General features: G+C 40.1%; 1 protein-coding gene across 5 annotated transcripts in view; it reads left to right on the top strand.

Moving 5' to 3' along the window:
• Positions 1–12,415, top strand: part of TPK1 (thiamin pyrophosphokinase 1) — a 388,541-nt gene that overhangs the window by 284,273 nt on the left and 91,853 nt on the right. The window contains exon 9 of one of the 5 annotated variants that reach the window (XM_089532524.1): positions 4,789–4,849. The exons of the other annotated variants lie outside the window; for them this stretch is intronic. Within the exon in view, the coding sequence (XP_089388650.1) occupies positions 4,789–4,802 (14 nt within the window). The 3' untranslated portion in view covers positions 4,803–4,849. Of the gene's footprint in view, positions 1–4,788; positions 4,850–12,415 lie in introns of those variants that run through there. 5 annotated transcript variants of the gene reach the window in all.

Below are 12,415 nucleotides of genomic sequence, written 5' to 3' on the forward strand. Positions count from 1 at the left end.
GCTCCCAGAAATTGTAGCCATCTTGGCCAACAGTTAGAAATTCAGGGAGGTGAAGTCAAGAACATCTGAAGGACCAAAGTTTGGGAACCACTGCTCTAAAGGCACTATAAAGAATCTATAGAATCTATTCATTTTAAACTAAACCATCCAGATCTTATCCATGTAAAAAGCAAGAAATAAATACAGTACAACACACTATATGAGAACCAGTGCGGTGTAGGGGTTTGGCCACTGGACTAAGAATCTGGAGACCAGAGTTCAAATCCCAGCTCAGCCATGAGATCCACTGGGTGAACTTGGGCACGTCACACACTGTCAGCCTCAGAAGAAGGCAATGGCAACCCACCCACCCCCCGACCAAATCTTATCAAGAAAACTCCATGATAAGTTGACCTCAGGGTAGCCATAAATTGGAAACAACTTGAAGGCACACATCACCATCACCACATTCATAACACCCTATAATTAACAACTCTTTCCTTATAAAAAGTCAGTTTTCCAAAGCTTCCTGAATTTTTTTGAAAAGTCTGACTGAGGATATGGATGATGCCTTCCTGGAGGAGATGAGTGCACATTCAAAAAGGAGAGAGTTAGTAGTAATGGGAGATTTCAACTGTTCTGATATATGTTGGCAGTCAACGTCTGCCAAGAACATCAGGTCCAACAAATTTCTTCCTGTCTTGCAGATAGTTTCATTGTCTAGAAGGTGGCAGAGGCAACAAGGTGATCAACTATTTTAAATCTGATCCTAACCAAAAAGGGGTGGAAGTAATGGGATCTTTAGCTAGAAATGACCATGCTCTCTTGGAATTTGTCATACAGTGGGAAGGGGAAACCAAGTATAGCCAGACATGAATTCTAGACTTTAAGAAAGCTGATTTCTGTAAACCTAGGGAATTCCATAGATGAGGATACTGAAAGAGAAGGGAGTTTAGGATGGATAGGAGTTTCTTAAAGTGACATACTAAAGGCACAAACTAAAGCTGTTCCAATAAGAAGGAAAAATGAGAGGTATCAAAAGAAACCAGAATGGTTTTAAAAACTTTCAACTGAGTTAACTGTTAAAAAAAAAACATGTACAAGAAGTGGAAAAATGGGGAAAGCACCAAAGAGGAATTCAAACATATACTGTAGCCAGTGAATGTAGAGGAAAGATAAGAAAAGCTAAAGCACAGAATGAATTTAGGCTTGCCAGACAGATTAAAATAATAAAAAGGGCTTTTTTTTAGTTATGTCTGCAGCAAAAGGAAGAGCAAGGAAATCAGGGTGCCGCTGTGTGGAGAAGATGGCCAACTACTAACTGGGGATAGAGAAAAGGCAGAACTTTCCAGCACCTTTTTTGCCTCAGTTTTCTCTAAAAGAGAAAATAGTGCATAACCTGAGAAGCGAGGATCAGGTGGTGTAGTGGGAAAAATGCAGCATGGAATAGGTAGACTAGTAGTACAGGAATATCTTGCTATTCTAAATGAATTCAAATCTTCAGAGCCAGATGAGCTACATTCAAGGATATTGAAGGAACTGGCAAAAGTAATTTCAGAACCACTGACAACAATACAGTGGGCCCCTGCCTTATGCAGGTGATCTGTTCTGGACCCCCCACCCACCCACACACACATAAGGGAAAATCCATGTATGCTCACGCCCCGTAAGAAATAATGGGGCGCATGCATGAAGTGGCGGTGTGGTGTGCACATGCACACACATCATTGTTTTTATCGTCGTGCAGCTTCTGCATAAGCAGGAAGCTGCATATAATGTGCGTGAGTATGGTGCGGGCGCACTGTATTTGAGAATTCCTGGAGAACAGGAGAAATCTCCACAGAACTTCCTGACAGTAAGGGCTGTTCGACAGTGGAACACACTCCTTCAGAGTGTAGTGGAGTCTCCTTCCTTGGAGGTCTTTAAAGAGAGGTCGGATGGCCATCTATCAGGGATGCTTCAATTGTGATTTCCTGCATAACAGGAGGTTGGACTGGATGGCCCTTGTGGTCTCTTCTAACTCTATGATTCTATGATTCAGAAAGGGGAAAAAGACAAGCTAAATGAATATTGTCCAGTCAATTTGACATCAATACCTGGAAAGATTCTAGAGAAGATCATTCAACAGACAGTTTGTTATTACTTAGAAAACAATGCTGTTTTAAGAAAAACAGGTTTCTCAAAAACAAGTCATGCCAACTAATATGATCTCTTTTTTTATATATAAAGTTACAGGTTTAATAGATGAAGGGAATGCTGTAGATGTAGCATATCTTGAGTTCAGTAAGGCTTTTAACAAGGTTCCCCATGATATTTTTGCAAAGAAGCTCGTAAAATGTGCCCTAGACAGTGCTGCTGTTAGGTAGATTTGTAATTGGTTGGCTGACCAAACCCAAAGGGTGCTGACCAATGTCTTCTCTTCATCCTGGAGAGAAGTGACTAGTGGAGTGCACGGGGCTCTGTCCTGGACGCTGTGCTATTCAACATCTTTATCAATGACTTGGATGAAAGAATAGAGAGCATGCTTGTCAAATTTGCAGAGAACATCAAATTAAAAGGAGAAAACAACAGGGAGAAATATAAGGTACTGCACTCAGGCAGAAAAAATGAAATGCACAGATATAGGATGGGAGAAACCTGGCTACACAACAGTTCATGTGAAAGGGGTCTTAGTAGATCACAAGCTGAACCTGAGTCAGCAGTGTGATGTGGCAACCAAGAAGGTCAACACAATTCTTGGTTGCATCAACAGGAGTATAATGTCTAGATCAAGGGAAGTGATAGCACCACCATATTCCACTTTGGTCAAGCCTCACCTGGACTACTGTGTCCAGTTCTGGGCACCTCAATTCAAGTAGGATGTTGACAAACTGGAATGTGTCCAGAAGAGGGCGACCAAAATGGTGAAAGGTCTGGAAGCCATGTCCTATGAGGAGCGGCTTAGGGAACCGGGAATGTTTAGCCTGATGAAGGTTGACGGGACATGAAAGTGATGTTTAAATATCTGAAGGGATGTCATATTGAAGAGGGAAGAAGCTTCTTTTCCATGGCTCCAGAGACTAGGACAGGTACCTATGGATTCAAGCTACATGAAAAGAGATTCCTCCTAAATTTCAGGAGGAACTTCCCAATGGTCAGAGCTGTTTGACAGTGGAACACACTCCCTCAGAGTGTGGTTGAGTCTCCTTCTTTGGAAGTTTTAAAACAGAGGTTGGATGGTCATCTGTTGGGGGTGCTTTGATTGTGTATCCCTGCTTGACAGGGGGGCTGGACTTGATGGACCTTGTGGTCTCTTCTAACTCTGTGATTCTATGATTCTATTATTCTTCACCTGTTGGCAGAAGGACAAAGAGAAAGGCAATCTACCTTCTGAGGAATGAGGTTCTAGAAAATGGGAACAGCCACCAACTTACTTTCTCACTGCAGCTCAGAATGTTATGTGTTCAATTACTAGTTTAGTTTTTTTTTAATTAACCTGTTCCTGCTACTCATTTAGGGCTGGAAAGAATATTCAAAGACTCAAAGGTGAAAAAACCAAAAAGAGATTTCTCAAGTTTTGGGAAACCCCACCGAAGCCTAAAGCCTCTTTTGTGTTTTCCCCCAACTCTTCAAGTAGTCCTGGAAGACTATAGCTGCCTTTCCTTACATTTGTCATCCCTACTCCTACATGGCTATGTTGTGGCCAAGGTGAAGGCGAGGGCAGTTGAGGATGTCCCAATAGCTGGCACATGAAAATACAAGCCTCTTATGAGATCAGGTGTATTCCAGAGGTGCACTAGGATGGCATGCACTACTTATTAACATAAAGCTGGACTGTGATTCTCAGGTGTCCCCACTCCAAACACTGTATTACCATTTCAGTGGGGTGGGAAAACTGTGTGTGGGAGGAGAAGATACTTTCTTCCCCTATTGAGAATGTCTTTGAAAATGGCACACTTTTAAAGATGTTTTCACAGTATGGAGAAAATAGATTAAATTATTCATTTTACCCTGCAGGAATGGATAATAAACAAAAGCACATCCCTATACTTGTTATGATGATATAAAAAGTTAACACATTGTGTTAGTAGTTTTAACACACTGTATTACTTGTGCTCATTACTTTTTTCTTACTTTCTGTTATCTTTCTGAAGCGGGGGTGGGATTAAAAAAAGAAGAGCATAAAACATAAAACATGCAGTCAAAATGCCTCTGAAATGCCCCTTAAAAGTAACTTTTGAAGGTAACTAGTGCACTAATAAAATAAACATGCTGTGTTCTGTTGCTTATGAGATGTACTATTATTATACCCTTATTTACCTCCAGAAAAGGTAGTTACAGGTAACAACAATGCTTGTGATAATGTTCCTTCCCATCAGATGGTCCTGTGGGAGGGAGGGCACAGTAACATTGGAATCAGTGGGAAAGTGAAGCTTGGAAGATCAAAGACAAACAGACTGTGGAAATTGAAGATGAGCCAAATTCTTCCCTAACTCAGATTAAGATCATAGAGCATCTCTCTTTCACATGGAAAGAGATGCCTGGAATCTCCATTTAGGACCAGAACAACTCCTGCCTGGAACTCTGGAGAACTTCTGCTGGTGAGTGTTGATAATATTGAGCTAGATAGTCTAGTGGTCTGATGCAAAGTAAAGCAGCTTCTTGTGCTGCTTTATACTGAGTCAAAAAAGTTATGAAGTTCAGCAACATATCTAGCAAAAATCTTTCCTGAAGTCAGAAAGTTTGAAAACCACTGTAGTAGGGAACTGGTAAAGGTTAGAGGCTGATGAGCATTTGAATGTCTACAGACCAAAATTTTTCTCTTTGCAGCTCTTTCCAGATGAAATACTGCACCTTATATCATTTCAGCCTGACATCTGTTCCTTTTGCCACATCACTAAATCTGATCTAGTAGCTTCCTTATATTGTAGAAGTGGAATGGAGAATTTTTAAGTAGAAACATGGCTATGAAAATATAGTAAATGAAGCCCCAGTTTGGCTGAAGAAAGTCCTTGTATCTCTGCTAGTCATCTTCTGTCCAATTCTGTCATGAAATGTTCAGGAAATCAGCTCCTTTAGATCACTGCAAAAACATTGCTGAAACAAGGCCCAAGAATGTAGGTCAGCAGAAAATTTGACAATGCACAGTTGCTCATTTGTTGTACTCTTAAAACACACTGCCTCATTTTCATTGTTAAATAACTCAAATCATGCATAATAAATAAGAGAAGTCTTTGCAGCTGAGAATATAGAGCTATGACTCACTGTTTATTTTCCTGACACATATTTCCTGAAAAGATGTGAGTCACTCTGCGAACACAGCTCCGCACCTGTGTGTAAAATAATGAGATGCTGAATGTTGCTTTTAAAAGTACCGGTTGAATCTCCCTTATCCAGAATTCCAAAACCCAAAATGCTCTAAGACCCAAGACTTTTTTCATGGGTGGCTGAAATAGTGACACTTTTGCTTTCTGATGGTCCAGTGAACACAAACATTTTCATGCACGATTTTTTTAAAAATATTGTGTACAAAATTACTTTCAGGCTATGTGTATAAGGTGTATACGAAACATAAATTAATTCCATGTTTAGACTCGGGTCTCATGTCATTCTTTATATGCCACCCTGATTCCTCCCCTGCCTGCCCACCCATCAATTCCTGCCCTGCTCCCTGTCTGTACAGACTCCCTTGTAAATAATAGTCCAGTTAGCCCCCCTGTATCATTGAGTAGAAATATCAATGAACCAGCCCTGTAGCCTTGGGGCAATTGTAAGTTACTCCATTTCCAGAGCGACCAACTCTTCATAATAAACATTGTTGATGTTGTTGTTGTGTGGCTTCAAGTCGTTTCCGACTTATGGCAAACTTATGATGAACCTATCACAGGGTTTTCTTGGCAGGTTTCTTCAGAGGTGGCTTGCCATTGCCATCCCTGGAGGCTGAGAGAGAGGGACTTGCCCAAGATTACCCAGTAGGGTTCCATGGCTGAGCCAAGATTCGAGCCCTGTTCTCCAGATTCATAATGCAATGCTCAAACTACTACACTATGCTGTCTCTAATAATAAACCATATGTATCAGTAAATATTCCACCAATCCCCCCCCAAAAAAAAAAAACCCAAAACACTGCTGGTCCCAGGCATTTTGGATAAGAGAGACTCAATCTGTAATTTATTGTATAACTCATTATCATAAATGTTAAAAATAGAAATATTTAGTAGTACAGTGCGCCCGCTACATACGCAGGTGCACCATACGCGGCTTCCACTTTACGAGGAAGCCACACTGCAATCAAATGAATGGGGCAAGCATAAGCCCATTTTGCCTTATGCAGGGGGGGTCTGCGTAAGGAGAGGCTCCACTGTACATTAAATTACTTGTTGCTTTCTGCCACTTTTAGGCCCAGAACTGATGGGTGCTTTGTGCCGGCCTGGGGCGGAAATTAAGGCTATGTAGGGCTGGGCATCCACACTTGCTGCTCTGCCATCTTGCCACACCCCCATCCACATGGCATGCAATGATGACATCCGCTCAGCGCAGCATTCAAACAACACCGCATTGATGTCATCGTCGCACACAAGCACGCCAATGGCACCCCGCACGTGGCTGGGAGCGGGTTCTTTTTAGGCCTCCCGAAGGCCGCTCCGTTTAGTTGGTGCCATCCCTTTCTGCCAATCTGTACAGCCCCTTAGTTCCTTTAAAAAATAAAACCCATCTTTAAAAAACTATTAAGATGGTCTAATATATGAATTTTTAGCCACCCACCACAAAAAACAAGAAAAAATGACAAGTTAGATATTACTCATGGGAGGTGGAGAAGAGTGACATTACCTGGTTTTGCTTGAAGGAGGTGTTATATCCCTATTACCTCTCCAAAATAATGCATTACAGGTAACTTTGTAGCTTATAGTGTATCATGTTATTTCCATACTATGGAAGCAGGCATATATAAGCCACTGAAAAGGGAGAAAACATGCATAGCATGTTGAGGAACAGAGATTAAACAGAGAAATAAATTCCACATAAATAAATGCTTTGTTACAATTATGCATATGTACTTCTATTTTGAATTTTCATTGCCATTTAATTCACTAGCCACTAATCAAGTGAATTTACTTATTTTTGTTCTCAGACATTAGAATGAAGAATTTAAAAAAAAAATCTCCCTGATGGCCAGGATTACAAGTGTTTTAGTCATATTTCAGTTTTTGTTTTTGTTTTGTTTTGATTTGTTTTGTTCTGAGTTTTTTTTTTGGGGGGGGGGGTTGTGTGCTTGTTTGTTTCAAAAAGCATTTACAGGCAAAAAGGTGAAAAACCTTGGGGCAGCTGGCCATTTTTTGTTGGGGTATCTCAATATGACAGTTTATCAAGGCTCCCATTGCCATCAAAGATGAGAAAAATTGTGTATATTCTATACCCCTCTACTTGTCATTCTAATGATCTCTCAGAGTGGCTAAAAACATTAAATTAAATTAAATGGAGGAGAAGAGAATTATTGCTGTGGAGCAATAAACTAAAAAATGCACATGGAAAAGATACTTTAGGCACTATGAGTCAGTGAGGGAATAATAAGAAACATGGATATCACAGCTTAAAGAACCACTGGATTGCTATCTGAACACCCATTACCAGTAGTGGTAATGCCAGGAAGATGATGGTATTGAGGCCAAAGTACGTGGAAAAGAGTGAAAATGTTTTGTTTTGAATAATATTATGCAAGAACAGTTAATAGAGATTATTCACCACTTATGAGGGGTGAAAGGCATAGACATGTTTTGTTAGAGCATAATAGTAGTAGATCACATATTCCACTTGGCATGAGAAACCTGGGTTCAAATTCACATGAAACCCACAGCACAATGAATCTGGAAGCAATTTGCAAGAATAATACAGTCAGCCCTCTATATACACAGATTCTGTAACCACAGTTTCAATCAAAAATGCTTCGAAAATATTCCCCAAAAAGTTCCAAATAGCAAACCTTGATGTTGCCATATTATATAAGGGACAGCATTTTTCTGTTGCATTGTGTATAATGGAACTTCAGCATCCAGGGATTTTGGTAGTCACACGGATCCTGTAACCAAACCTCAGTGGATTCCAAGGGATCAGTTTATTTTCATATCCTTTTCCAGGCAGTATGTCTGTCAGCACCTTTTACAACATTGTGCTATACTATTTTAGGTGGAATAACTACGCAGTTTCCTAGAAGATAACTCTTCTATCCATAGGATATCAGGCTCCAATACTGCCTCTTTTTATAAAATATACTCTGAATAAAGTTAAAGAATAAAATACAGATCTGAAGTTTGATATTTTTATCAAATTATAAGGGGAGGACATTTAGACAGAGCATGCTTTAAAAAAATAAAGTCAATGGTGTAGAAATTTAGCTGTGGGGAAAAATAGGAATAGTCCATCTAAATATGGAAATACAGGTATATGTCAGCTTCTAAATCTTACTTTCTTGAAACAAATTTCTTTTCAGTTTAGCAGGTGACACTATAAATCTTAAGTGAAAGTCATTCATCTTCAGGTTTTTCTATCAGCGTATTCATCATGTTCAGCCTGTAAAATCAGTGTGAGAATAGATGAAAGCTAGCTGTAGGGAATCATTTAGAAACACAAGACTGCAGGACAGTATCACTGAGCCTTCTTGCTTATTTAGTTTGTTTATTATAGCCCTACCTACAGTCAATTGATACTGTATGAGTACTTTTTTTCATCTAGAACATCATATGTAGCAAGACAGAATACAATTTTTCCACAGCTAACAGTCAAGGTTTATTAATTTCCTCTTAAAATAGAGAGATAATCACAGCTAGAGGTGGAACAACATGTTGACAGATTTATGCTGGAGGGCTAGAGGAAAAATCTATAAGGAGACTAACTTGACAGGGTGGGTTTCATAGTTGGAGATTAAGTTATAGCCGAATCTTGTGGATAACGTTGTTGTTGCCCTAAAGTCATTTCCAAGTTGTGGTGACCCCATGGTGAACCTATGACTGGATTTTCTTGACAAGATCTTTTCAGAAGAGGTTTCTCTGAGGCTGAGAGAGTGTGGCTTGTGGGTTTCCATTGCTGAGCAGGAATTTAAACCCTGGTCTCCCAGAGTCCTAGTATAACATGCTGCTATCCTGAAGTAATGTTACCATAGGTCAAATTACCTGGTAACTTTAGTGTTTGGATTTGCTTATTGTTCCTTTTAGAATGAAATGAAGTTCACTGGAATCCTGTGCAGACAAACCTATTGTTAATCACAACTAGAGTAAACCCATTGAAAAGTAGGATTTACCTGTGTGTTGATTCACCTTTCAACAATTGATTCAATGGGTTTTGAGTCAATGTTGGGACTAACCAACATGCATTACTAGAATCATAGAGTTGGAAGAGGGCCATCCAGTCCAAACCCCAGCCATGCAGAAAATCTCAATCAAAGCATACCTGACAGATGGCCATCCAGCCTCTGTTTAAAGACCTCCAAGGAGGGAGACTCCACCACTCTCCAAGAAACCTCAGAACTTAGCTTTTCAGTGTATTTCAGAACTGAAATTAAATTAGCTTGAAATCACTCTGCATGCTTAAAAGAGCTGCAAGTCTTGAATCTGTGACTTCAAGGTGGAAAGATCATCTGCTTCCTATCAAAGAAGGAAGCCAGACTGCCTAAGAAAGTCTCCCTGATCAGTAGGCCAGTGCAAGTCTGGCCCTTTCTCTCTGATTCCTCTGTTGTTTCAGACCAGATCAGTGGTCTGAGAAATGAAACACATTTGCGTAGGATATGATACATTCGTACTCATATCTGGGAATAGATGTACCATCTATTCCACACTGACATGTTTTCTATTGGGAATCTACCTGCAGCTTTCCTAAACAAATTACCAGAATTTAGGGTGAAGTCTTCAAAATGTGTATGCGTAAAACTAAATGCCACTTTTAAGAAAATACAGTGTTTCAATGTAGCTTTGTATAACAACAGTTGCTGGACATGAGGAAGGACAAAGAACAGCAGGACTGTTGAGTTACCACCTTGCGGCTGGCAGATGCCTTATCACTGCTGGAAACCACACATTAGACTAGATCGGTCTTTGCTCTGATGCAAGAAGGCTCTTCTTACATTATGTTATGCTATGCAGCATCTATTCTGATTGGCTTTTTACTTAACGATTCTGTTTGTGAAGCAATTTTCTAATCAGCTGGATGAACATTCATCAAAAGGAAGATTCTTAATTTTGAAGCAGAACAGTAGGAGATCAGCCACATAAGAGAAGCTGATAACACTGATATTTGAAAAGAAGAACCAGAAGCTGGTTGTGGGGTCTGTGTGATTTTTAAAGCCCATGGAAATCAGATATTAATTATATCAAGAAGAGGTATATTGTCAAAGAATGCTATCAATGCATTAGTATCAAAAGAGTGCACTCCTTTTTTTGATTTTGTAGTCTCTAACCAAATGCTTATTTGGGGGTGTAAGTTCATTCGTTGGAGGAAAAAACACATTTAACAGCTCTGAAATTGGTTGATAATTAGCTACAAATTAAAACCTGCTAATTGCAAAAATCTTACTTGGCAGTTGTCAGTCTCTTTCATAGTACAGGGATATCTCAGTTAGCAAAGTAGATGTATTCCTAGACATTATTTCTTTAACCAAAAATTTGGTACCAGAAACAGAAATAACATGGAAAGAATAGGGATCGTTTTGTACAACAGGAAAAAAAAACTTTTCATTAAACACAAACAATGTGCATGTGTGAAATGAAACAACCACATCAGGTAAGCCTTGCATAAGTAAACAAAAACATTTGAACTTTCTAGAGACCGTCTTCCAAAATGTATCTAAGGGCATTCCACCCCCACCCCCATTTCATCAGCTTCCATTTTTCTTATGATTTCCATGTTGTTGGCCAAGCTTATAGATCTAATCTTTTTAAACATGTTGAGGCTACTTGGTGAGGCAGGCTTATCTGCTCTCCCCTTGTCTCTCCTGCTCAGTAAGAGATTTGGACACAGCTGCTATTTGCCTTGGATGTTTCAAGTAGGCCCAACAGTTATAGTAGGATCAGTTGAAGTAGAAATCCCACTCTTTACCAGAACAGTGTTATTGCCTTATTTACTGCTGAGACACTACTGCAGCCTGACCCCAAACACCTGTGTTTCTTCAGCTCTCTTTCACCATCCTCTCAATGTTGATTCTGCTAAACATTTCTGTAGTGAGACAGAAGATGAGGAAAAGAGGACTGGGAAAGTGTAAATACCATTTATAAAAAGGTAAAAAGAAGCTTCTTTGTTAAATGTGTAATGGCTTTAAACCTAGCTCAGATCCTTCCCATTTTTGCTTCACTTTCCAATAAGCAATTTTTGTTACCTCTGCTTCACCCCAAATTTAAACCTTAAGTATGGATTGTTCATGTATGGTTTTATTCAAATTTCATGGAAATGTAGTTCATATGTCCACATACCCCAGCACACCCTCCTACATCTATTGATTACCAGTAACAGTAGCTGCAGGGCAGAAAACAGAAGAAAATCACACCATCTATAAAAATGTATATAATTTAGTATTGGTGATGTCCAGTTGCTTAGATGGCTTTCCATCTAAAAGAATTAGAGAGATTAGTGGGTGATAGATTTGCCAATGACTCTTAGCCATGATATGTAAATAGGAGCTGTAGGCCAGCGGCTATTTTATAGGAGATATAAAAGCTGCCAATGTCTTCAAGTGACTTATAATTTTAAAGATAGTTACCCCCATTTTGCTAGGTCCACTTGCCATTTTCAGCAATTTTCCACATGTTTAGTGCTGTCTGAATGAAGAGTCACAAAAACAAATAGATGCCTATATATTTTCCCCGGCAAAAAAGCCTGATCCTGCTGAATGCCAGGTCAGTGAATGGTAAAAGAGCTGCCATTCAGAACTTGATCCTGGAAGAACAAGCTGACCTGGCCTGTATTACAGAGACCTTGTTGAATGAGGCTAGGGGTTTAATCTCGCCCAGTTTGCCCACCAGGATTCTCTGTGCAGAAGTAGGCAAGACCTGGGGGGGGGGGGGTGGAGTTGCAGTGGTCGATCAGAATAATATCCCCCTGACCAGGCGTCCTATCCCTCAGTCTACAGGGTTTGAATGTGTTTGTTTAAAGGTGGGCAGCTGGGACAGATTAGGGGTTCTGTTGGTCTACCCCACTGCACAACAGTCTCTTTGCTTGAGCTAGCTAGGCTGGTCTCTCAGGTGGTATTGGAGTCTCCTCAGCTTATATTGCTGGGGGACTTCAACATCCGTTGTGATACTACCCTGTTGGGAATGGTTCAGGACTTCATTACCACTATGGCAACCATGGGGCTGTCCTAAGTGGTATCTGACCCCACTCATGCTGCCGGGCACACTCTAGACCTTGTGTTCTGTGTAGAGGGGGATGCTGGTGATCTGAGAATGGAGGAGCTTTCCACAGATCACTTTCTGGTC

Source organism: Sceloporus occidentalis, unplaced genomic scaffold (assembly GCF_023333645.1).
Source record: "Sceloporus occidentalis isolate IW3139 unplaced genomic scaffold, rSceOcc1.0.p SCAF_7, whole genome shotgun sequence".
NCBI lineage: Eukaryota > Metazoa > Chordata > Lepidosauria > Squamata > Phrynosomatidae > Sceloporus > Sceloporus occidentalis.